Source organism: Petromyzon marinus, chromosome 66, assembly GCF_048934315.1.
Source record: "Petromyzon marinus isolate PM22_M1 ecotype Great Lakes invasive population chromosome 66, UKy_Petmar_22M1.pri1.0, whole genome shotgun sequence".
Classification (NCBI taxonomy): Eukaryota; Metazoa; Chordata; class Hyperoartia; order Petromyzontiformes; family Petromyzontidae; genus Petromyzon; species Petromyzon marinus.
Window position 1 is genome coordinate 1,420,522 of NC_133732.1, and position 25,223 is coordinate 1,445,744.

Genomic DNA, 25,223 nt, shown 5'->3' on the forward strand with positions numbered 1-25,223 from the left:
AACTAACGCTTTCCGCTTTCAAATACAATTCTGTAGCCTTCTAGAATGCTCTTCTGACATTAGGCAGACACTGGAGCTATGCACTTTTAAATCTAGATTGAAAATGTATTTATTTAGAAATGCTACATACGGTGTCAAAGAAGTTCAACATACATCCATACAATCTTGATTTTAAGCGTTCGTGACTGCAGGAATCCATATTCTTTGGTTCTTTCGGTAAAGTCACGTAGGTAGAAATAAAACAAAACAAATCACGACATTTCGATCACAACACAAGCAATCTTCATCAGGTGGAACAACCACAGCAATAAAATGCTGAAGTAGGCGAGAGAGCTGCCGTGGCAAGAGGTTATATAGGTAAGAGAGGGGGGAGGCAAGGGGAGAGAGAGAGAAAGGGGGTGGGGAGTGTGGGGTAGGAGGAAGGGGGGGTTGCGTGAGCGCTAGGGGGAGAAGACGTGAGGCTGGTGGGGGGGGGAAGTGGGAGGTGAGAAGTGGGAAGCTGAGTGTGGGGCACGGGGGCGAAAAATGCAGTAGTATCCGGCAGGTACGTTGGAAACAAAGACAACCATTACCAGGTTAATAACAGCTGACCATTGTTATAACTCTGTGGGCTTGCATGATATTGTTTTTTACAGGTAGGAACAACAGGTTCCACACTGCCCACCAGGGATTATTTGTCTGTCTGTCGTGCAAATCCGGAATTCCATCCGCATAATTTGACTGCCATCTAGCGGGTAATGACAGTATTGTGCTCTATAACAGTCAAGTACGACTGATGATTCTGAGCACATACGTACATCAACAAACACTTGTATCAGTGACTTCTTTCGGTAAAGTCACGTAGATGGGAAATAAAAAAAAATCATAAGACCCAAAAACTCACACGACGTTTCGATCGCAACACAAGTGGTCGTCATCATTTACCTATGAAGGTCGGCATGGCACACGAGGGGTGGGTGGCCAGTACCATGCCCGACTGCCTTTGTCTCCCCAGTAGCGATGTTTTTACACATCACATCAGGTACTCATTTGAGGCTGAGTTGGCCTAGGAGGCCCAGGACCGGTTTAGATCATTATTGTCACTGGTGTTGGCCGTTAACGGGAATCGAACTAGGGTCGCCAGGTTCGTAGCGTGGCACACTAACCACTACACGATCGCTATGTAGCACACACACATACAATGGAATCATGATACTGTATATAGATAATATTTAATATAAGGGGCCGTCCATAAATGACGTCACGCACCTGGGGGGGGGGGGGTCAGACATTTGTGACGATGTGTAACGAGGGGGGGGGTTTGAGAAATCTGACGTCACATCAAAATGCGCAACTTTAAATAAATATTGACAACACGTTCTACTCAATTAAATCGACTTTTTAATAAATGTTTTCTCCTACAACAGCAGAGTGCAGCGCCACATTAAATACGCTACAATGACAATTGTTTAAAGCGATTTGAAGCATGTTTTATTTTTTTGGAGGGGGGGGCAGAGCTTTGTGACGGCATATTTGAAGGGGGGTCTGACTTTTTGACGTCGTGTGACGTCACAAAACGAAGGGGGGGAATAAAAAATCGTCCAAAATCGCGTGACGTCATTTATGGACGCCCCATAAGGCAGGACGTTACAAACACCTGTTTAAATCTGAAAATATACAACGTAAGGTTAGCTATGGTTTAATAATATGTTCTGTGACAATACGAACTTTCCTGTAGACAAGAAGAAGAGCAGCAGTGGGTTAGACAGAGCTCTGAGTCATGCACACAAGGATAGAGATGGAGACAGTATCGCAAACCAGTCCAGCATAGCTCAACAGAGATAGTGTAGGTCTGTAGGATAATACAGTAGAGCAGTGTAAATCTAAATATACTAATGAAACGTGTTAAAGGGTTTTAAAGTATATAAGTAGTGGTGATTTTTAAAAAAGTTACTAAATAAAATGTGATAGCTCGAGTAAAGTAAAAATTGTAACTATAAAATAAGAAGAAATAACCTGTACATTGCAAGTTAGAGAGATGTATTTTGTTCACGTGTGAAGTTCTGCAAGGGTATGTATATATTTAGTTTCAGAAGATTATTACATGTTAAGCTAGAAAACTGATTCTAGATTTAAAGCTTTCGTGACTTCTAGGATCCATACTCTTTGGTTCTATTGGGTAAAGTCACGTGACTTTACCCAATAGAACCAAAGAGTATAGAAAACTGATGTTTAATGCTAATATATTTTTGGTAATTACGGATGACTTTACATGTATAGCATTTAGAATTACTTTCTATACTAAGCTAGAATCATATTTCTTTCATTAATTGCCTTTTCATTGAGTTTTTTTTCCATTCTTAAATCATAATTATCTTATGTCCACATCACTTGCTGTGACAGTTGTGTAGCATACAATACCTGGATTGATAATATGGTCCTGCATCTGTACATTTTGTATTACTGGACGTCTTGTATGTGTCTTGTTTGGATTTATTCCGACCACCTGTGAACAGTACAGGTTTTGCAGATGTGTTATGTTTGTCTGACATCAAAGTGTATTGAGTTAATTCCGGTTTACCCGTTTGAACGCGTTTAAAGCAGAAACTGTCAGATCACTTTCTCGAAACATCTATAAACACACTGGCAAACCATTCAAAATTACTTAAAATACTGTGTAATACTGCAATAATATTTATCATCATTAGTCATGGTCAATACAGCTCTGCTATATCTCATCTGCAACAGTATTTCGATGATCTTAAATTTCTACTTAATGCCGTAATACAGGTCCTCAACGTTAAAAAGACAAAATTTATGTTATTCTCGGGCTGCTCCAAAACTGTTTCGCCACCTATGCGCATTGCGGCTCTGGACTCAAAACGTATTGAACAGGTTGACAACGTTCAATATCTAGACATTATCTGGAATCAAAACTCTCTTTCAGTCCCACTTTAATCACGTGCCCAAGTAAATACAATCAAAATTGTATTCCTATAGTCTAACTGAATATCGTTAATGCCACCATTCTCTCCACATTTTATTACATTTCTATCTTGCCATGCGTACATTTGGCCAAAGTGTGACCTTTTTTTACTCTCGTTTTAAATATGTATATTTTTACAAACTTCATCCAATCTGTTCAGTTTTTGTAAATTTTATTAGTTCTAAAGTTCTAGCTGGCAAAGTCATCAAAGCAAGACCTTATTCTTTCCCTACATCTTGAGAGGAACGGTCAATCTGATGCAACCAAGATGACCCTTGGCTTCCTCCTCCACCTTAGAGGTTCCCTAGCACAGATTAACTAGTGGGCAGGGTCAGCCAAGGGAATGAAAAGCATATTCAACAAAATGCATTTATTGGCTTAATAATATCATACAGGTAGCAAGCTTCATCTTACTTTCCTGCAGTAGCCTATGACTTGTACAGTCATCCCATCGATACTGTAAAATTCTGTAAAGAGTTCAGACGTATCTAAAACATAGTTTTAACCTTTTGTTAAGGTAACACATTTCAAACATGGTAACATTATATCTAATGCTCCAGTCTCAGTCGTTTTGACACTTCTGTATATCCAATGCTTTGTGAGCAATGCTAAAAAACATGCAATGACCTTTGACGAATGTGAGTTTTTTTTTGTGTTCATGCACTTTTGCCAACACAGCATCGCCAATTACTGGCATGTGTTTAATATATCTAAGACCTTGACATTCTTATCACTGATATGATACTTTAAACTTGTAACGCCAACAGTATTTGCTCACTCTAATAGAGAGAAATACAGATACGCAGAAATGCCGTTTCATGATGAGAAAGCTGGAGCAGCCAGAGAATACCCAAAAGTCTCCCAACTCATTCCACCTCTTATGCAGGTGTTACAGTGCAGCACATTATCTAATAAGTGAACTGCCATGCACATCATCGCACAAGTTCATATTTGTAGATAACATAGCCCTTGCTGCACAGGCCAACACTTTAAAAACTGATCTTTATGGGAGGCATACTTCCGACAGAATCAAAATCTTTTCAGAATCAGAATCTTTATTTAGACTGCATGCGGAATCCGATGAGCCATGACGCTCTTTTTCACAGTTGTCCAGTAGGGACGGGTCAGCAAATTACAGCTGTCACTTGTAGCCCAGTGAGCTGTGACCCCACTCCAGGATGTCAAGGGGTTATCATGGATAGAAGCCCAACCTTCAATCCCCACATAAAACAAATCTGAAAATACCAAATCAATAATCGCCCTGCCACAGAAACTTGCAAGAACAGCCTGGGGTGCCTCAGCTGATGCGCTGCGAACTGCCACCCTCTCACTCATCCACTCAGCGGCAGAATCGCTGTGCTCCTGCCTGGTCCGGGACCTCGTACACAACTGCTAGATGTACAATTAAATTCCACAATGAGCATCATAACCTGAACACTTGAAACCGACATCAATCACCTGGCTCCTTGTTATGGCTAACATTCTGCCATCAAATATCCAGAGAAACGATCAAACTACAACGGAGTTGACGTGATTTCTAGCCAACGGCAACCTGCCCATCAACTAAGACCTTAAACATGTACATTGGCGCCGACTTGAGTCCCGATTCCCCTTCTGGAATCACTCTGTCACCATCCTAGAATCTCACACAGATCTCGAAGAATGCTAGCAAACACTGAAACAACGTGGACATTCGCAATTAACACCTCATTTGAGACCCAAATATCGAACTACCGGTGTACCATCAACTTCTTTAGAATATTTCGATTTAAAGCTTTCGTGACTGCAGGGAATCATCTTCTTTGGTTCTATATTCTTTGGTTCTATTCGGTAAAGTCACGTAGGTAAAAAATAAAACAACAAAAATCACGACGTTTTGGCCACAACACAAGCAGCCTTCATCAGGTGAAGGGAGCAGACTGTCTCGAGGACAGCGCTCGAGACAGTCTGCTCCCTTCACCTGATGAAGGATGACAGTGCTTCAAATGAATAAACATTTGAACCACTGTCGTCCCGACAGTTCTGTTCTTTCACCTGAAGAAGGCTGCTTGTGTTGTGGTCGAAACGTCGTAAGAATTGTATTGTCTTATTTTTATTTTATTATTTTATTCTAATTCTACGTGACTTTACCGAAAGAACCAAAGAAGATGATTCTTTAGAATAATTCTAGATTTGAAGCTTTCGTGACTGCAAGGATTCATGCTCTTTGGTTTTGTCGGTAATGACACGTAGGTAAAATAAAATAAATGAAAACAACTCAATTAAATCACGACATTTCGGAGGAAACACAAGCTTCCGTCTTCAGGTGGAACAGTCACAGGTTGAGAAGCACTCCAGTACACGCCATCTTAAAAAACAGATAAAGTAGAAGGTCACGACTAAACTTACATCAATTAGAAAAATATACAACTGTGATGTGTAAAATGTGTGGATCAGTGGGAATGTGTGCTTGCTCACTGATCCACACATTTTACACATCACAGTTGTATATTTTTCTAATTGATGTAAGTTTAGTCGTGACCTTCTACTTTATCTGTTTTTTAAGATGACATATGTAAGGTAATAATTTTATGATAAATGTAAAAACAACGATGTGTTTATTTTTCACTATTTTTTTAAGTGACTCACAACGATATTTTTAAAGACCCACGAATGGGTCACAAGAGGTATGAGAATGGAAGATAGCAACCTGCACATGACCCACTCTGTTAAGTGAGAAATCAGGGCTAATGCAGTCAACTCGGCGACTGAAGTAGAAGCCTCCTACACCACCGCCATCAAGAAAGGGGACCTGCACATTACCATCACGTATAAAGCCCCTACTTCGAAATGGCATAATCCAGAAATCCAAAGTGCACCAATTCCAGCGCTATACCTATGTATTGGTAACTTTAACAGCCACTACTCTAGTGGGGATATGAAGTGAATGAAACCGATGGCAAATACCTCACAAGCTAGATGTTCGCAGACGATATGCAAATGGTCGTTTACCCCAAATCAGTAAAATTTTCACTCTGCTGGAAAAGAGACTACAACCTGGACCTTACTATAGCTTACAAAGATCATCGAGAAGCATGCTTCACATATCCCACAAAATACACACTGCCTTCCACAACAGCCAACATAGGCCCATCATAATGCGACATGATCACGAAATTCCCATGATCATGTCAAAACTAATCCCACATTTATCTCTGCCAAGAAGAGCAACCTCTGGGAGTTCTGGGAAGAATATACTCCCTGCTGAACAAAAGAGACCCAGGCTCTGCTCCAGCAGTACAAAGCTATCAGGCAGCACACAAGTTGTAAGGGCCCTGCTCAAGCCTCTAGACGCCAGCAATAGAATAAATGAGTTAAAGGACTGCACTTCACTCTAGAACGTCTTGGAGCTAATCATCCGAATGAATTTCATTCCTCAAAAGTTCCACCCAACTGCATAGCTTCCAAATTAGTGGATAGCACAAAAGGACCACACTACGAAAACACCAAGTGAGAGATCCATCATCAACTTTAGCAGACAATGACCTAAATTTATCAACAAGACCCCACTGCCTTCAGCAGAGATGGCACGTAGGAGGGTTTTTCCACAATGGAGATAGGAAAAAATCTCCAGTATGTGACTATGGTCACACATAACAGAACCACCAAACATGTAAAGCCTTAATTCCCAATTCACAAATATGGAGGCATCACTGAGATACATTCCGCTACTGCTAATGCATTTATCTGGCTCAATCATCCCAACGTAAAATTATAGCTTTTCCTCTACGTCAGCATAAGAAGAAGGTATGCCACCTCTACACCCATGGGAGAGGAGATTTGCAACATTTGTGCAATCCACCAACCCTTGCCACAACAGTTCTGGATTACCAACATGCACCTCCACTGCCCGGCTAATGCGTGGACTGCACACCGCTATCCTAAAAGTCATAAAACGCCAGACAGCAGAGTCGTCAGGGAAAATTCTCTGTAAGGAGGGAGAGGTAATGTTGGATTCCCAGTACAGTCTGTTCTCTGATAACATGGTAGTTGTGTTCCTGAAGAACACCGAGTTTTGGAAAAAATCGTGTTATATTAGAAAATATGTAATATAGGATGAAGCAGTCCTTGAAAACACTTCAGATTCGTACGCAGGCTAAACAAAGACTGAGGTGTGCCGTAAGCATCTAGAAGAATCCAGCAGCATCCCGCTTTTTGTGATGCTACGTCGTGGCAGCTGTAAGACTACTTATTCCTACTTGCGTGACGTAGTTCTGCTCACTCAATCGCGTTGTATCCAATTCGCATCCACAACATAAATACAACTAAAATGTGTTCCCTAATACATTAATCGTGTTATACCCAATTCGCATTATGAGAACACACGTTATAGGAGAAGTGGCTGTATTGTTCGTGATATATTAATTCAACCTGTTGTCAAAAGACTGCTCATCACCTCCTCAAACGTCTCGGTTTGAAGCCCATGCGTTCAGGAACTTCCAATTGAGAGGTGTGTAGTCGGTTGTACTCCTAATGAGTACAGATCCATTTGGGCAAGTTTATTTGAGTAGCTGTTTAATTCCAATGGAGTTGAAGTTTTGATGCTAACTTTCCAATTAGTGATGCTCCACCCTTAGCTGAGGAAACTCGATTGGTGGAGGATGAATGTAAGAGCTGGAAAGTGACTGGAGTTGGTTGGCATTGCAGGTGAACGACGTCATGGTTTTGCATGCAAATATGTGTACCACCCAGGAGTCTGGTTGCAATCCAGGTGAGAGGAGGCAGAGTCGTGTCATACCTATCTGGAAAGGCAAGAGTGACCAGCAGGACTGCAACAACTCATCGTGTGACTCCTGTCGGTGTATGTGTTTCTTCCATTACATGATGTCCACTAAGCAGCCTGAACAGTCTACATTTACGCCACAAGAAGGCATTTGATGCAGTGTGTCAGGAGACATTGTAGGAAGTCCTGAGACTTTTTGGAATTCTAAAATATATGAGATGTGATGGTGTGCCGGCATGCAGGAAATCAGAGTGCTGTACAGCATGGTGGGTATATCTCTGTCTTTCGCCCAGTGATTTTTGTGTGAATCAGGGGAATGTCTATGCCCCTACTCTCTTCAATACATGTGTAGTGACCAGTAGCGTCACTACTGCATACACACACATGGCGTCATCTCGGCCTCCAGCCGGGATGACGTCATGTGTCTGTTGGGGACAGACTTCCTCGGGAAGATGCCCCTAAAAATCCTGACAGACCATAGGTGTCTGGAGTTGCCTTTGGGACGCCGGATGGTATTTTTGTCGTCACCCAGTGACGTGGCCAAGGGCTGTGCGTCAGTGCAGGTCCTGGTGACGGACACGGTTACGATTCCCCCAGGGGGACAAATGCTCGTCCCCCACTGGTTGCGCAAGCCGCTTGATCGGGGTGACACCGAGGGGGGTATCGTGCTTGCGCCCGCGAATAAAGCGGCCCGAGCGATGGCGCTTGTGGGGGCGCAGACGTTGGTGTCTAGGGAACATCAGCCTTTCATCCAGGTTTTAAATGTTGGCTCCGACATGTCGGTCATTCAGGCGGGTACGGTACTCACCCACGCGTTTGCCATGGAAGTAGGGGCTGACTGTGTTGTGGCTGTTGATGGGTTGCGGGGTGGCGTGCGCGCGTCGCCTTGCAATACTGCTTGGGTGGACGCGCTTTGTAATGAGAATCGGGACCTTTCCCACGACCAGAGGTCCACGTTGCGAGCTTTGTTGCTGGACTATGAGGACATGTTTATTCACGGCAAGTTTGACTTAGGCCGCTCCACCCTCTTGAGCCACCGCATTGATACCGGGTCTCTCCCCCTATTTGTCAGAGGCCCTACCGGCTGAGCCCGGCTGAGAAGGAACACGTATGGGTCGCTATTGAGGAAATGTTGGCGGCCGATGTGATATCCCCGTCCACGAGTTCCTGGGGCACCCCGATAGTACTCGTGAAAAAGCAAGATGGGAGTCTGCGCTTTTGCATTGACTTCCGCAAGCTCAATAAAGTATCGGTGGCTGACGCCTACCCCCTGCCCCGTATGGATGACTCGTGGATGCGTTGGCTGGAGCCAAATTCTTTTCCACGTTAGATTTCCTCTCCCGCTTCTGGCAACTGCCTCTCGAATCGTCCAGGCCTAAAACGGCTTTTCGAATGCCGCAAGGCCTGTTCGAATTCAACAGGCTTCCGATTGGCTTACATTCCACCCCAGCCACCTTCCAGAGGCTAATGGAATTGGTCTTGGCAGGGCTCCATTGGGACTCCTGCCTAATTTACCTAGATGACGTTATCGTCTTCGGACGCTCGTTTGAGGAACACCTTGGTAGATTGCGCGCCGTTTTCCTTAAAATGAGACAGGCCAATCTCAAATTCAAATCTCAAAAATGCCATTTGTTGCAAAAATCTGTACGGTACATCAGACACATCGTGAATGAGTCAGGCGTCGCAACTGATCCTGATAAAACTGCGTGCGTGCGCACATGGGTGAGGTCCGCAGTTTTATCGGGTTCGCCTCGTACTACCGTTGATTTGTGCTGGGGTTCACCAGCATTGCTAAGCCTCTCTACGCGCTCATGGCTAAGGGTCAGAAATTTCACTGGGGCAGGGAGGAGGAGGAGGACGCCTTTGTATCACTCCGGGATGGGTTGGTGCGCGCCTCTCCCCTGCGGTACACTGACTTTAACCTACACTTCATCCTGGACACCGATGCCAGTAATATGGGCATCGGGGCGGTACTGTCCCAGGTGATCGACGGCGTCAAGAGGGTGGTGGCGTACGGGAGCAGGGTGCTCTCGCCGGCCGAACAGCTTTATTGCATGACGCGGAGGGAGCTGCTTGCCATTGTATTTTTCGTACAACAGTACCGGCCCTATTTATATGGGCGGACTTCCGAGGTGCGCTCAGATCACGCCACCCTACAATACGCATTGCGTGTTGACCAACCTTCGGGACAGTTGTCACGCTGGTTGGAGATCCTCCAAGATTACTCCTTCTGGGTGTCGCATTGTAAAGGGACCCGGCACACTAACGCCGATGCGTTGTCGCGGCTTCCCTCGTGCGGCCATTGTGCCTGCTTGTTGGGTTCGATCCGCTATTAGTCCCTGGAGACTCAACCACCAGCTCCTGTTGTCGCGGCAGCGTCGATGTCCTCCCCTGAGACCCTGTTCCTTTGCGATGCTGTGTTGGAGTTGTCCCACTCCAAGAGGGGACGCCTCCAGGGTGAAGGACGCTTCCCTCCTCAAGTTGCGCCACCGAAGCGATGCGCCGCGTGGTGCCGCAGGCTGGCTGGAGGTTGCTCCTGTCATCCTGAAAGGGGGCTTACTGATGTGTTGGGATGGCGGGCTGTAGCGGTATAACATTGTGGTGCCCACATGCCTCAGGGGCAGGCTGGTCATCGCCGTTCATGAATGGCTGATACATTTGGGCCGCCACAAGACGCTTGCTGCCCTGAAATTGGATTATTTTTGGTCTGGCATAGCATCTGGGTCTGTGCAGTGTGCACTCCGGAAGCAGCCGCCTGTAAAATGCTGCCTGCCCTTACAATCCATCTCAGTGTCCCGTATAAATGAATTGGTGGCTCTTGACATATTGGGCCCCTTCCCCACTATGGCCCAGGGTAACTATATTTACTTGGGGGAGTGGAATATTTCTCATGGTGGCCTGTTGCTTGGCTACTCCACATTCAGACGGCTGTGAGCATCGCTGAGGCGTTCCTGCACGGATACGTGCTGGACAAGGGGGCCCCAGAGCATCTCCTTACTGATCAAGGGTGACATTTTTCGGCCGGCTTGCTTAAGGAGGTGTGTAACCTTCTGGGCACCGAGAAGGTGTGCGCCTCACCCTACCACCCACAAACAGATGGAATGGTGGAGAGGCTTAACCGGACCTTGGTTTCTATGTTAAGCCACCAGGTGGATGATTAAAAAAAGATTGGGACCTGTGTGTCCCGGGGGTGCTTGCGGCCTACAGGATGGCCCCCCTGTTTCCACGGGCTACTCGCCTTTCTTCCTTATATATGGTCGGGAACCTAGCCCCCCATTGACATTCATCTCAGGGTGAGCACTTCCAAGGCCAAGGTGGTCATTCCCAATTCGATGCGAGTCACCCTTCAGCGGGTCGCGGAGGCAAGCGAGGCCGCCAGGGCCCATTCGGATGCTAACCAGAAGGCCAACGAGCGCTTGCGGGGCCGTCAGGTGTCGGGCAAGCAGTGGGTCATTGGGGACAGGGCCTGGCTACACTGCCTGCAGGTACGAGTTGGGACGTCCCCAAAGTTGTACAAACCTTGGCGCGGGCCGGTCGATATTGTGTAGGCCGACCGCCCTCAATGTGTTAAGATTCGGTTCGGTCGTCGGTCGTGGTTTGTGCACCCGTCACGACTTAAAGCGTTCATTCCGCCTCTGCACGGTCATTCATCCCCAATCACCGAGGGCCACATGTCTGGTGCGCTGGGCGAGCTGGGGGACGCGCCTGTTGAAGTGCTCCTTCAGGGTGGCTCTGTGGTGCCGCCCGCAGGACCAGAGCCCGTGACTCCCTCCACACCGTCAGGAGCTGGCCGTCCGGACGTCCCTCTCCAGGTGGTGCGTGGATCGCCCCAGGGACACCCGCCAGCCTCGTCGCCCCCGCTAGAGGGAACGTGGCCACCTACCTGTGGCGACGTGGCTCCATCACCCTCCGGCGTGCATTGGCTGGCATCGCCTGGGGGTCCGACCACGCGGACTCGCTCCCGCACAGCACGATTTACATAAACATTCCACACAGGTGTCAGGTTCTGTTATTTATTATGGCGAGCGTGCTTCGTCTTTGTTATGGGTTCCCCCCCACAGGATTGGCGCTGGGGGTTGGTTCATTCCTCTCGCCGCGTTCTTGGGTTGTTGCATGTTCTGTTATGATGTACATATGTGCTTGCGTTATTTAATTCCTCCATTTATTTATTGCTGTTATTGTTGGAGGTACATGGGGTTTTCTTTTGGGATTGTCTCAGGCGGATCGGGGGGGGGGGGTAATGTAGTGACCAGTAGCGTCACTATTGCATATACACACACATATGACGCCATCTCGGCTGGAGGCGGGGATGACGTCAGGGCCGGTTCTGGACTCGGGAGGCCACGGGGTGGTGTGAGGTAGTGGCACTCTCTGTGACCCTGGCTGGACATGTGACCAGATCCCAGTGGGAGCCGCGGGCCTGGAGGGCACCTTGGGGGGCACGCGCACAGCAGGGATGCTTCGAGAGGGTTCTCGAAGGGAGGCGTGACTGGGGTGCGGCCCAGGCACGCCGAGGACGATATAAGTAGCCTCTGAACGAGGTTCGGGGCTGCCCTTCTCAAGAATGAAGAGGGATTGTGAAGACACCTCCTAAGAAATAGAGTCAAGCCTGCAGTCAGTGGACCCACCAGTAGCCCACCTGGCTGTGTCACGCTAGTATATATGAGAGTCTGAGATAGAGAGTGACGGTGTGTGTGTTAGTCAGAGCAGGACGGTGGTTACCACCCTATATTAGTGTAACGAGGGTGTTGTTAATAAACAATGTTGTCTCCCAGGAAGTGTGTGCGCCTATCTAAGCCCATTACACCTGCATGTACTGAGTGCTCTGTTGTAAAATGAATCGTAGTCTGTATGGCACATATTTTCGTGAAGTGAGAGTCATCAACCTTTACTCTTCTGAGGATCATGTGGTTGCAGAGTCAGTGAATGTCCATACGTTTGCTCTTGGAGTACTGGGTGTAGAGACAAAGCCATTAGGATTGCAGATCTCCTGGTTTGAACCAGGCTTTCCATTACTCCTTGGATAGTGGTGTACAGTGTTTTCTTGTGCGTTTGTGTTGTGACAGGTTTCTGTCGTTGTAATGCTGAGGATGTACTGTAGTGAGGGTGATGATGGGGAGTGATAATGATTCTAGATTTGAAGCTTTCATGACTGCAAGGATCCATACTCTTTGGTTCTATTCGGTGAAGTCACGTAGGTAAAAAATAAAACAACAAAAATCACGACGTTTCAGCCACAACACAAGCAGCCTTCATCAGTGAAGGGACCAGACTGTCTCGAAGACTGCGCTGGAGTGAAACAGCCAAGCTCAGACGACGGCCTTTAAGCTGTGTGAGAGGGATTAGGGTGCCTTGACAAAGGAATTAGCATAACAATTTAGCATTTAATTGGCGGACTTAGCATGTTGAAAGGTGTAGAGAGGGTGACCATGCGGGTGCACATGCACCCGCACGTGCTGCGAAAGTTTGGGTACCACTACTTGAAAAAATATACTGTACCATTGAAAATTAGTTTAATGTTTGGTTCGATTTAGAACATCTTTCCAATGGTTGCTTAATTTGAAACCATCTTCTCGGTTGAAATTGTGTCTGTGTTTGTAGATCTGAATTGCCTCGTGAACAAATCTCTGATAAAAACCCGTGGGTTTGCAAAGAACCTTGGTATCGGAGAAAATTATATCGTGATCACCCACAGCATTGTAACAGTGATCATCTACGGCAGAAGAATTCGTTCTGCCGTGTTTCAAATCTGATTTGTGCTCGCGAATTCGGTCAGAGACATGTCGTTTCGTCTCCCCGATATAGCAATCACCACAAGTGCAGCTCAATTTGTAAACCCCGGGGTACTGTAAGTCAGGAATGACATCCTTCACGGATGGGATCAGATCACGAATTTTGTGTACTGTATTGAACCGGACCTGGATCTTGTGTTTGTTTAGAATTTTGGAAATCTTTTTAGTAACGCCTGCTATATATGGTAGTGTGATGGTTTTGACCGGAGTATCAAGTGGTTGTTTCTGTATGGAGGGAGAAACAGCTTGGCGGATGGTACAGTCAGAGTATCCATTCCTTTTGAGGGCCAGTTGTACATGTTTTAATTTACTGGTCAGGTGGTGTTGGTCCGAAATGCAATGAGCCCAATGGTATAAAGTTTTGATGAGAGCGTTTTATTGGGCTTGGTGGTGGGAATCAGGTTTCAAGTAGGAATCTCTGTGGATGGGTTTCCTGTAAACAGAATGCCCCAATGAGCCATCAGGTCTCCTCTCAAACAGAACATCTAAGAATGGTAGCTTGCCATCTTTCTCCACTTCCATGGTGAATTTGATGGCGGGATGTCTGGAATTGATGTGGTGTAGGAAAAGGTTCAGAGCTGGGAGGCCATGTGGCCAAATGACGAAAGTGTCATCCACATATCTCTTCCACAGGGAAGGTCTGAGGATGGAAGTCTGGATGGCGTCCGTTTCAAATTTCTTCATGAAAACATTGGCTCCCCGATATAGCAATCACTTATTTTTGCTTGGTGCAATAAGGTCAGCCACATAGTGATTTGCTGTTTGATATTAGTAATTGTACTTTAAGGGGTTTTCAATTACGCACCCGTTTCACATTTGCTAAATTTAACCGTATTTGCATTTTACGTTGCTCTGTAATGAATTTAGAAAACAATAGTTTCTGATTATGCATTGTATTCTGACAAAATGCTCTTGTAGTTGTTTTCAGTGCAACTTAGATTATGCTTAGTTAAATGAATGTAACAATTTAATGCCTATTTAATAGCTATTTCTTCTAATTGGGGGAGATCTATATTTCACATTTGAAATGGTTACTTACTGAGATTTTCAATCCAATCCTGAAGCTCCGGATGGTAATTATTTTTCACATCTCTGAGTGATTGTAGAAAATTCTTGCAATTCTCCTCTTGGCTGTCAATGAAGTGGTCGAGCAGGAAGCGAGACTGCTTCTTAGAGTCACTGATTTCCTTAACCTGTTTATAAACGTCTCGGTTAATTAGTTCTTTACTGTCCAGTTCATCCAGCAATTCGGAGGGGTCTTCGCTGATCCATTCTATGAGTTTTCTTTTGCTTGCGCGGATCACTCCCCGCCAATAAGAATCATCCTCTGCAGTGTCTGTTCAATTACAAAGGGAGCACAACAGTTGAATAAGTTAGGTTTCTGCTTTACTTAGTCAAAAGAATCAATTGCAAAATACAAAAATTATTCATATGCATCAGCCAATTTTCAACATCAGCCATTTTATTTGCTGAACAGAGCATTAACCTTGTGATGCTACAACATGTCTTTTTTGCACACCAGCTCATCTCATCACTCTATCACCACCATTATTCTCACAATCTCTGACATTATCCAAGCTCTTGCCCAAGTCCATTTAGTCCACAGGATTGATAACATTTGCATTTTGTTCTCGAATCCATGTTCATAATTTTCTGTCTCTAGTTGTAATTTCCAGCGAACATTTCCCAACGGATTTTTTTAATAAAATGCAGTGTTTTTTCTACGTGCGTAATCAGAGTCAATGGTCCAATTCAAATGGCATGACAAAATGGTTTGTTGCTTTTCATTCTCATTTTAAAAAAGGAGTCACTTGATGGCACAAAAGTGCCATCAAGTGACAAAAGTGCCATCAAGTGACAAAAGTGCCATCAAGTGACTCCTTTTTTAAAATGAGAATGAAAAGCAACAAACCATTTTGTCATGCCATTTGAATTGGACCATTGACTGATTACGCACGTAGAAAAAACACTGCATTTTATTAAAAAATCCGTTGGGAAATGTTCGCTGGAAATTACAACTAGAGACAGAAAACTATGAACATGGATTCGAGAACAAAATGCAAATGTTATCAAGTGACATTTGTGGTCTTAGGCATTTGTCACATTATGGGCGCAATTAATTGCAAATAATTGTTGGATTTCTTAAGATATGTTATATCACGTTTCTTTAACTTTTTAAAATACAAACACGATTACATGTACGATTTTATATCTTTTATAATTACGACAGTGAGTTAAACCACAATTGTGCTTAAAATTCGAAATTTGATACCTAAAACATCTTCTTTCAGGGCCGTTGTTCTAACTCGTAGTACATGTACCACTGGATGTACGTGTGACCTCGACTTGGGGGTAAACAAAACCAAAGTACACAATGGGTGTGGTTACATGGCTTATAGTTACGTGAAGTTTATATATGTGTATGTATGTATGTTGAACTTCTTTTGCACCATACCTTTCCAACTAAACAAACTATGTTCATCATTGTTGCCATCTAATTCCTAAATCTGTCTAAAGCATTTGACAGTGTGGATCATGGTACAATGTTGCAAAGCCTAAATTTCCAATTTTGTTCAAATTATGCAATAAGCTGGTCATAACCCCACCACCACCTGACACAGCCAATAAGTAAGGTTTGTTATGTAAACAAAACGTGCCAATTAGTTCCAACTTAAGCACACCGTTGTGTTGGAGCGTAAACCATAACATTTGCAACTTGAGTGGCGTTTCGATTACAACCAGCTTCATCAGTCAATTTCCCAGAATTGTGAAGACTTCTTCCTATTTTTGTTCTTAACTAGAGTAACGGTCACATCATCACTGTCACATTACCTCAATTTCAATAGGTTATATAATTAGTGTTGACCAGTAATAATTCGTTTTACACATCAACATTATCAAAATCATGTTGGCAAGCATGTTTTACAACTAATTACAGTTGTGTTTGTGAGTATTTTATATTTATTTGGTGTTCTATTCATCTTATGCTAAGCTGTCGTCCCGTCTGTCTAACATAGTATTGGCGCAGGAGCACTGAATCCAGTGTACGTCTGTTGATAGCTTCGGTAATTCATCTTTCATACCAGATATTACTTTTTGTAATATATGTACTGTGCCAAATTTCACTCGGATTTTACTTTTTTCCAAAAATGTGGCTAGCTTTTCAGTTACTCCTGCAATGTACGGTATTTTAATCATTGCAATGACTTGATACATTTCAACATTTGTATTGTTTGATTTAGTTTTGGCATTCAAAAAATATTTTAACCGTTCTAGTTATGTAATAATAATACGCTTCCAAGCGTAATAATACGTTACTAACAGGAACCCGCAAGGATTTAATTATGAGAAGAGCGCTACTCATCAGTAAACTCTTACAATTTAACACGCACACACTCATTTTCACACGCACACACAAAGACAAATATCTCCCATAGCTTTAACATACTATCGGGGCAATTGTTGTTAGCGAACAGCACCTATGATGGCCGGCACGGCACATATTTTTAGTACTTTGCTGTTCTCAATAATTTTGGCAACCTCGTGCCTAGTCATCTCTGCCTCATTATGTGGAAGGTGTCTTACCGCTGATTCTACCTCAGCAATGATTTCATCTACTGGAATTGTGCGTGGGGTAATGGAAAAGTTAAGCCTTTATAAAGGATGGAAATCATGTCGCTGGTTAAATCAGTGTTAGTTGAGTTCATTACAGTTATTGAATTAAAAAAATTTGGTTATTAGTTGGGAATTGTTTGTTATGAAGTCTAGAGAATTCATTAATTTGGTTAGTTTAAGTTAGATTAAATACATTATCAGCCGATTGGTGTGTTATAGTATCGATTATATTTCAATAATGTATGGATACAGTATTGCTGATACGTACGTGCAAGTGCTTTAGAGATTCAGAAATGTGAGATAATTCACTCCTGTTGTGCTGTATTCTCTCTATTAATAATAATTCGCTAGCTTTGTGTGGTGTTGGTTAGCTTTAACAGACTTCATGTGATTTGTTATTTTAACTGTTTGGTGTTACCTTTGAATCTGTACGTGGAAATATTTGAAACAAGAGCACTTGCCTCAAATACATTACATTAAAAACATATTTTTGGTTTAGATATGTTGATGACACTTTGGTTGCATGGCCACATGGTAAAAATACAATTAATGATTTGAAGCTTTCGTGACTGCAGGAATCCATATTCTTTGGTTCTTTCGGTAAAGTCACGTAGGTAGAAATTCAATCAAATAAATCACAACGTTTCGAACGTAATACAAGCGCCCGTCTTCAGGTGAAAATCAAGGGAGCAGACATCGTGCTTCTCGCAGCAGATATCGCAGCTGTCGCGATTTTCACCTGAAGACGGGTGGTTGGAGAGCGGCCAGGTCATCGGCCACCGTGAAAAATATTTGACGCCTACCAGTAAATACTTATTGCCGCGAGGGGTTGTAGGAAATGGACCAAGGATATCAAGAGCGACCAAATCATTTATGCTGGAAACTTGAATGGATTGCAAGGGTGGGTAACAGCGTTTGGACGGGGGTGTCTGCCGCGCGCAAAACACACACCCCTTCAAAACATTAGCGACATCTTCTGCCATGCCTGGCCAGAAGAAGTCGAGCTTAAGTGTGGCTAGCGTCTTATGCACACCCAGGTGCAACAGTCGTTCGTGCACAGCCCAGATGACTTTACCCCGTAGGGCAGTGGGAACGACAATGTTGTAACGGCGCAACCCTCCGTCCCAATGCATGAGCAACCCGCCTCTGAGGATGACAGAGGCTACACCCCGTCGATCCCCACCCCCGTCCACCTCCTTGACACGGCGTCGTAACTTAAACAGGAAAGCGTCCTCAACTTGAAGGCGCCCCCACTACGCATGGGATGGTTCAAGCCAATAACGGCATCACCAGCCACAGGACCGTCGGCTTCCTCAAAGGTGTCAACCTCGGCCGACGCAGCAAGGGGGGGGGGAGGGGGGACGAGTCCTCGACAGGCGCCTTACAGCGCCCCGAGCCCGAGAAACACGTGCACCTGTCGCTCGTTGGTAATCGCGACAGGGCAACCACGTTAATGTGTCAGGTACCTTTGTGATAGGAAACAGTAAAGGAATGGTCCTGGAGGACTTCCAACCAATGTGAAAGTTGGCAAGACGGCTGCTCAATACGCAATGCGTACTGTAGCGCTGCATGGCCATAGCGCACCTCAAAGTGTCTGCCATAAAGATAAGGGCGATACTGTTGCACAAAAAAACAATAGCCAAAAGTTCCCGGCGTGTGACAGTACCGTTGTCCGGCCGGAAACAGCAATCTGCTGCCATATGCCACAACACTCTCGACACCATTAACGACTTGAGACAGAAGAGCGCCAATTCCGGTGTTGCTAGCGTCCGTATCAAGGACAAACGGCAAGGAAAAGTCGGGGTAGCGGAGGGGAGGGGCGTTCACCAAGCAATCTCGGAGAGCAACAAATGCGGCCTCCTCCTCCTACCCCCAATGGAACTTCTGACCCTTTGCCGTAAGGGCGTGGAGAGGTTTGGTGATAGTGGCTAACCCGGATACAAAATTGCGGTACAGTAATAGGACGCAAATCTAATGAAACTCTGCACCTCCCCCACCGACGTGGGGGTGGGCCAAGTACGAACTCAAGCGGTTTTGTCCGGGTCTGTCGCTATCCCTGATTTACTGACTATGTGGCCAAGATACCGAACCGATTTTTGGAGCAGGTGACACTTCTGTGGTTTAAATTTGAGATTTGCCACATGCATCTTAAGAAAGACAGCATGTAACTGTTCTAGATGTTCTTTAAACATAAGGCTGAAAACGATAACATCCTCCAGATCTGTTAGACACGAGTCCCACTGGAGGCCCGCTATAACTTGTTCTATGAATCACTGGAACGTGGCTGAAGCGTAGTGAAGACCCATCGGAAGATGATTAAATTCAAACAAGCCTTGTGGTTAATTCTAGATTTGAAGTTTTTGTAACTGCAAGTCACGTAGGTAAAAAATAAAATAAAAAATGAAAACAACTACAAAAACAAATCACGACGTTTCGGAGGCAAAACAAGCTTCCGTCATTAGGTGGTAACAGTCACAGCAAAATTACTGTGGTGAGTAGAGAGAGCTATTTGTAACACGAGATTATATAGGGTAAGAAAAGGGGGAGGAGCCAGGGAGGACGGATGCAGGGTGGGGGGGGATGAGTGTTGGGGGACAGGGATTAGAGAAGCTCCTGGGCATGGTACTCATGTACAACGGATGGAGGGGGAGACGGCAGGGGGGCGGGGGAGAGTGGTAGTGTGTAAGGCAGGAAGTAAAAGACCGGAGATATGGGTATAAATATAAACTATATGCAGCTAAAAGTTTACTTGGTTAATAGCATCCTTCCAATGATTGCTCAATTTGAAATCATCCTCTCAGTTGAAGTTATGTCTATGTTTGTATATTTGGATGGCTTCATGGACACATCTTTAGTGGTATCCAGACGGCTTGCAGAGTACTTTGGTATCGGAGAAAACAATATCATGAGAACTTACCGCGTTGTAGCAATGATCAGCCACAGCAGAAGAATTCGTCCTACCGTGGCTCAAATCTGACTCGCGAATGCGGCCAGATACGTCATTTCGTTTCCCCAATATAACAATTACCACAAATGCAAACTGAGTTGCATTAACTAACTAATATTAACTAAAATATGTCCCTGTGAATATCCGGAAAGGCCAACACTGGGTTGTCTTCATCCTAAGGGTCCACTTAAACAAATCTGCCAACTACCGGTACCTAAAAGATAACCCAGTTCCTCTAAATCCTTCCTGTTGCTTCAAAAGTGCCTCCTTATTCCTTTGGAACATTCCATTGGCTAAACCTTTGCTGTATGCGTTGCTGTTCCACGTTTCTGGAATACTTTTGCTACTCATCTATAGCTTGGTTCCCTCCCTTCAACTCCCCCTTTTTTTCCCTATTAGGCAAACACATAAATGTCATATTTGCACCTGTATCTAACTTTATTTATGACACCTCTTGCTCCCACATACTTTCCCTTTTTTTTCGATGTTCTTGTGTCTGTCACTGTTAGACTAAAATAGCGAGCTTGCTCACCTAACTTTTTCTAGTGCATGTTGCTCTCATTGTTTTAGCATGGTTTGGTATGCCAAGTGCGAAAGAGGTTCAACATATAAACAGATACATATCCACTGTTTTTTTTTATTATGGGTTTCATTCACGACCGTTTAATACCTTGCTTGTTAGTTGTGCAGTATTCCTGAAGGACCCTGTACTCGTTCCCTTGCTCCAATATAGACGTTTTGGTCTTTTGTTTTTATTGCTGCTGTGCTCACGCAGCATGGATCACCTCCAGCAACCAAATACGCCCCCCCCCCCCCGAGGCTCCTATTGGGGAGTTGGCTAAGCCTCCAGGTATGGAGAGCGAGGGAGATGAATGGCCTGAGCGAGGTGGGGGACTCCCTCTCGTGTGCGGAGGCTCGGTCACCACCCGTCGCGACCCGGCCGTGGGGCTATGGGATCCCAGGCGCTCAGGAGAAGGGGTTTCCTACAATATAGGAGATGGGAATATGGTGTGCTGAAGTAGTAACTAATTGGCACATTGTTAACGTGACAAAACCTTATTGATTTGCTGAATTCATGACACATTTCCATTTACACGATCTAACCAAAACTGCATCATGGATGGACAAAGACTTGGAGGTGCGCCAAGGTCAGCTCTGCCGAGTCAGTGGTCAGTTCCGGCTGCGGGCACAGAGCCACGTGATGCATCTTCAGTGGAGTCATTAACGGGGACGAGCGACGACAGCGTGCAAGTACTGGCAGGAGATGGGAGCTATCTCAGGCTGACCCCTGCTGCACCGGCGAGACCTTGGGTTGCATTGGCTCATCAATTTCCCCACCATGCTCATGTATGAGAATATAGTCAATAATTCTGAAACAAAATGTAAGCTTTTTAATTGGGTGATTTTCTAACTTGGATACATCATGGTCGTGGGTTAGAATGCACATCCTTGATGGGTAAATGCTCCATGGATAAGAATTCTTGAGAATGATAAATGGATCTTTGATGAGTGTAGAAGCGCCATTTCCCATAACGGCACATTAGATGTATACTTGCTGGGGAGCCTCGTTACCTGGACCCAAGGAATGAGGTTGTTTCGTAACATTACACATCACACTATCTACTGTATATAGCTCAGATATAATAAACTTGCGTGTAATGTTGTTGCATACCCTCACCAAGTAAAATAGCTGATCTGTAGACAATAAATGATGAGGGTATTATGAGAAAATAATGTGTTAGTTGTCATGGAAAAGTCACATAAGTGATAGATCGTTTAGAAATAAAAGACACATTGATGAGGTTTCAACCATTAATGGTGTGCAACAAATGCACCTATGTATCAACATTGCACATCACAGTACATGTGTAGTGACATAGAATGGGTCATTACGGCTTATTGCGCTGTTTACTGACAGACGGGAATTGTTGGCGTGACAGCCGACCTGCCAGTAGAGCACGCAATGATAAGAAATGGGTCACTAGGGTGTGTAGCGTTGGCTGCTGGCAGAAAGGGGCATATGAGGACGTAGCAGCCGGGCCGGCTAACAGGGAACATGATAGGCCGGGGAAAAGGATCTGGGGCAAAGGTGACCGAGGGGACACGTGCGGTATAGCCCCACGTGTCCACTCCAGAAGGGGGCGTGGCTGAGGGCCGAGCCAAGCCACGCCGTGGGGTATAAAAGGGAAGTCCCGAGGCTGGATCAGGGCTGTTTGTCGTTGGAATGGAACCCGTCATGCTACGTCTTCGTCTCCGGGGTCAGGCAGAGTGCCGGCTGTCCTGGCCCAGTAATAGTTATCCTGTATGAACAAGTGCCTAAGGTGTAGAATAAACGTGTGTTGCCTCCTACTATTGTTGTCTCAGATGTGACTCACTTTTTAAAAATAAACAACGGTCTCCTATTGGGGGAAAGAGTCTTCCACGGTGATTGGTCGGGAGGCAGGCTTTAAAGGGAGTGGAGAATAAGTGTTGAATGGGAAAACAAAAAGGATCCGTTAAAGGGAAATGGTGCTATTTGGAAAAGATGCGCCATTCCAATGCAGTTGCTCGCAGTAACGGCTACATGCCAATAGAGGGCAATCGAGGGGTTGAGCTCCAGTATGAGAGACTGGGCCGTAGGACCCAACGGTTAGCCTATGGATCGTTATGTTAAAAGGACAGACCCCAGACCCCAGGAGGGGGCTGGGGGATGATCACTCCCAGATCCTTCTCGAAGGTTCGGAAGGCGTGGCTAGGGTGGAGCGAGCCACGGGCCGAGGATAAAAGCCGGACCCTGAACGGTTTGAGTCAGTTGTCGTCCAGCTGAAGACAAGAAGCTCCTAAAGATTGAAGAGCCCAAGGGCAGAGCCGTACCCCTGGCAAGGGACGGCTGAGCTTATGTACCAGTGAAGATCCAAGCTTCACTTAAGGAGAAGTTATAGATTAGCCAGTGAGAGGCATATTGGTCTGGAGGGCACACTCTCCATAGTGTATCAAGTGTGAGGGGCCGCACCCCTCTGTGTTTACCGTATTTTCCCACATATAGCCCGCATATACATATAACCCACAAAAATAGCGTTTTGTGTAAAACAAATTTCAGATAGCCCGCACCTCCATATACCCCGCATGCATTCATATCTTTAACGTTGATACTGCAGCATAATTCCATCATATTAACACAAAGTTTACATTTGTAATACATTCCACTATCAATTGTTAACATTAATATCATAACGTGCACAAAGAAAACAAACTAACTGGAAACGAGTGAACGTAAAACAGTAAATAAGTAACAAAGTAAATATCCGATAAATAAGTAACACATTACTGCTAGATAAGTAAGTAAGCATACTGTTTGGCTTACCAGCATTCGACCTCATCATATTACAGCTACTGGACCGGTAGTTACCCCTGTACAGTTTTAGCACTGGTAGATTGTGCACTGCACAGACAATAGTGGTACTACGGTAACGCCATTGCCTCCTGGCAACAAAGCCATTGGAAGTTTGAAACGAAGCTCATGGTCGCGACTTATAGTGCTCAGCCAATAGCAGCGGCCTAAGTGACTCAGCAATTATGATTCCGCGTCTGGTAGACGCTTGTTGAGGCCCTTCCCATTGCGCAATCCATAGCCTCAGCTGAAACTTTCACACCCCCCTAAAGCAATGAAAGTATTGCGGTAAACAAAGTGTGCGCCCTTCAAACATTGTCGTTTCATTGTACGAACAATTCGAAACATTTAAAACGTGATAACAAGTGCAATTTTAGTGCGAGTGGTTTATTCAGCAGTGCTTTAGTCAAAAATAAGTGTTGCATAGTGGATAGTCCTACCATGAAAAAATTAAACGAGTTATGACATGTCACACGTGTAAACTACTTTTTGGGATAGCCTGCACCTTTATATACTCCACAGGGTCTCATTTTGTTTGTAAAAAGTGGAATACCCCGTGGGTTATATGCGGGAAAATAATTGTTACAATAAACCTGTGTTGCCTCAGATAAGTTTCCTCTCTGTCATTGACCCACTACACACGCACGAAACTACTAACTTTTATATATAGAAATATTCTCTGTTAAAGGCCACAGTGTTATTGACACTGATTGCTCCACAGAAAATCTCACGAGACTTCTACATAAGGAAAGGTAGTAGATTTTTTATAAATTTATATATTTTCTTTTTTCAAAGTTATAAAATACATAAATTAATATTTTTGTTCAAACTTTGAAGGGCAATAAAAAACACATTGGCACGTCCTCTAAACTTGTATTAAACATTGTTTATAAATTAAATAATGATAAAATTACGTGTTTACATATGCTCATACATAGGAAAAAAGAACTTTTATTCCTCGAAACTTACCCCTGACTGATATATATATATCAATATTACCTGTTTCACACGTACAATACGGGCACCACTGACTTAACTGCATTTCATTCTCACTCACCTGAGTCGCCTGTATGCATAACAGCATCTAGTCGTGCTTTTTCAATGACTTGACATGCAGTCTTCAGTGCTCGAAGCCCACTGATGCAACCAATATGTTGTGGAGGAGTCTATATAGTATTTCACCCAATAATACCACCTCCCACACACCCTGTGACACTCAGAGAGGGATGGCTTTCGAGGCAGGGTGTCTCCTAATTGGTGAGGGTTTCTGAGTGGGTGGAGTTTGGGTAAGGGGAACCAGGTGACAGGTGAGGAACGATGGGAAGGAGGAGCCAGCAGGGTAGTGAGTACGTGATAAAACATTTGGTTTGCTGTAGTGAGGGCAATTGGGGCCTGGAATAAGCTACGTAGTGACAGAGGAACATTTCGGGAGCAGAGAAAAGTGTTGGGTGGAAAAGAAACATGGCGTAGGGTGTCAGATATTAAAACAGCGTCCGTGGTGTGCCAGCAAGGCTGGATTATGGACCGTGCTAGTGGGGCCAGTGCCCCCAGGGCCTCGGACTGCCAGGGGGCCACCAAGCCTCAGGCCACGCACGGTGCGTGGCCCAAGACTTCACAAGGAAGTTGAATGCCAGGGCCCTCAGTGCGCACAGCGCAAGCTGACCACTAGGCCCCTGGGTGCTTGTAGCGTGAGCTAACCACTAGTGCCCCCGGGACCCTGGATGCTGACAGTGTGAGTTGACCCCTAGGGCCCCTCTGTGCATACATCCAAA

At 44.9% G+C, this 25,223-nt stretch overlaps 1 protein-coding gene across 2 annotated transcripts in view; it reads right to left on the reverse strand.

Annotated features, from left to right (window-relative positions):
- The window catches only part of LOC116956551 (interferon-induced very large GTPase 1-like), an 85,736-nt gene extending 61,117 nt beyond the window's left edge, over window positions 1-24,619 (reverse strand). Inside the window, exons 1-3 of one of the 2 annotated variants that reach the window (XM_032978245.2) lie at window positions 24,509-24,619; window positions 14,559-14,855; window positions 2,401-2,485 (exon numbers count right to left, since the gene is read on the reverse strand). In XM_032978245.2, the coding sequence (XP_032834136.2) occupies window positions 2,401-2,485; window positions 14,559-14,855; window positions 24,509-24,527 (401 nt within the window). In that variant the 5' untranslated portion in view covers window positions 24,528-24,619. The remainder of the gene's footprint in view (window positions 1-2,400; window positions 2,486-14,558; window positions 14,856-24,508) is intronic. The other variant, XM_076054378.1, reaches the window with a different exon arrangement.
- Window positions 24,620-25,223: the final 604 nt, after the last annotated feature.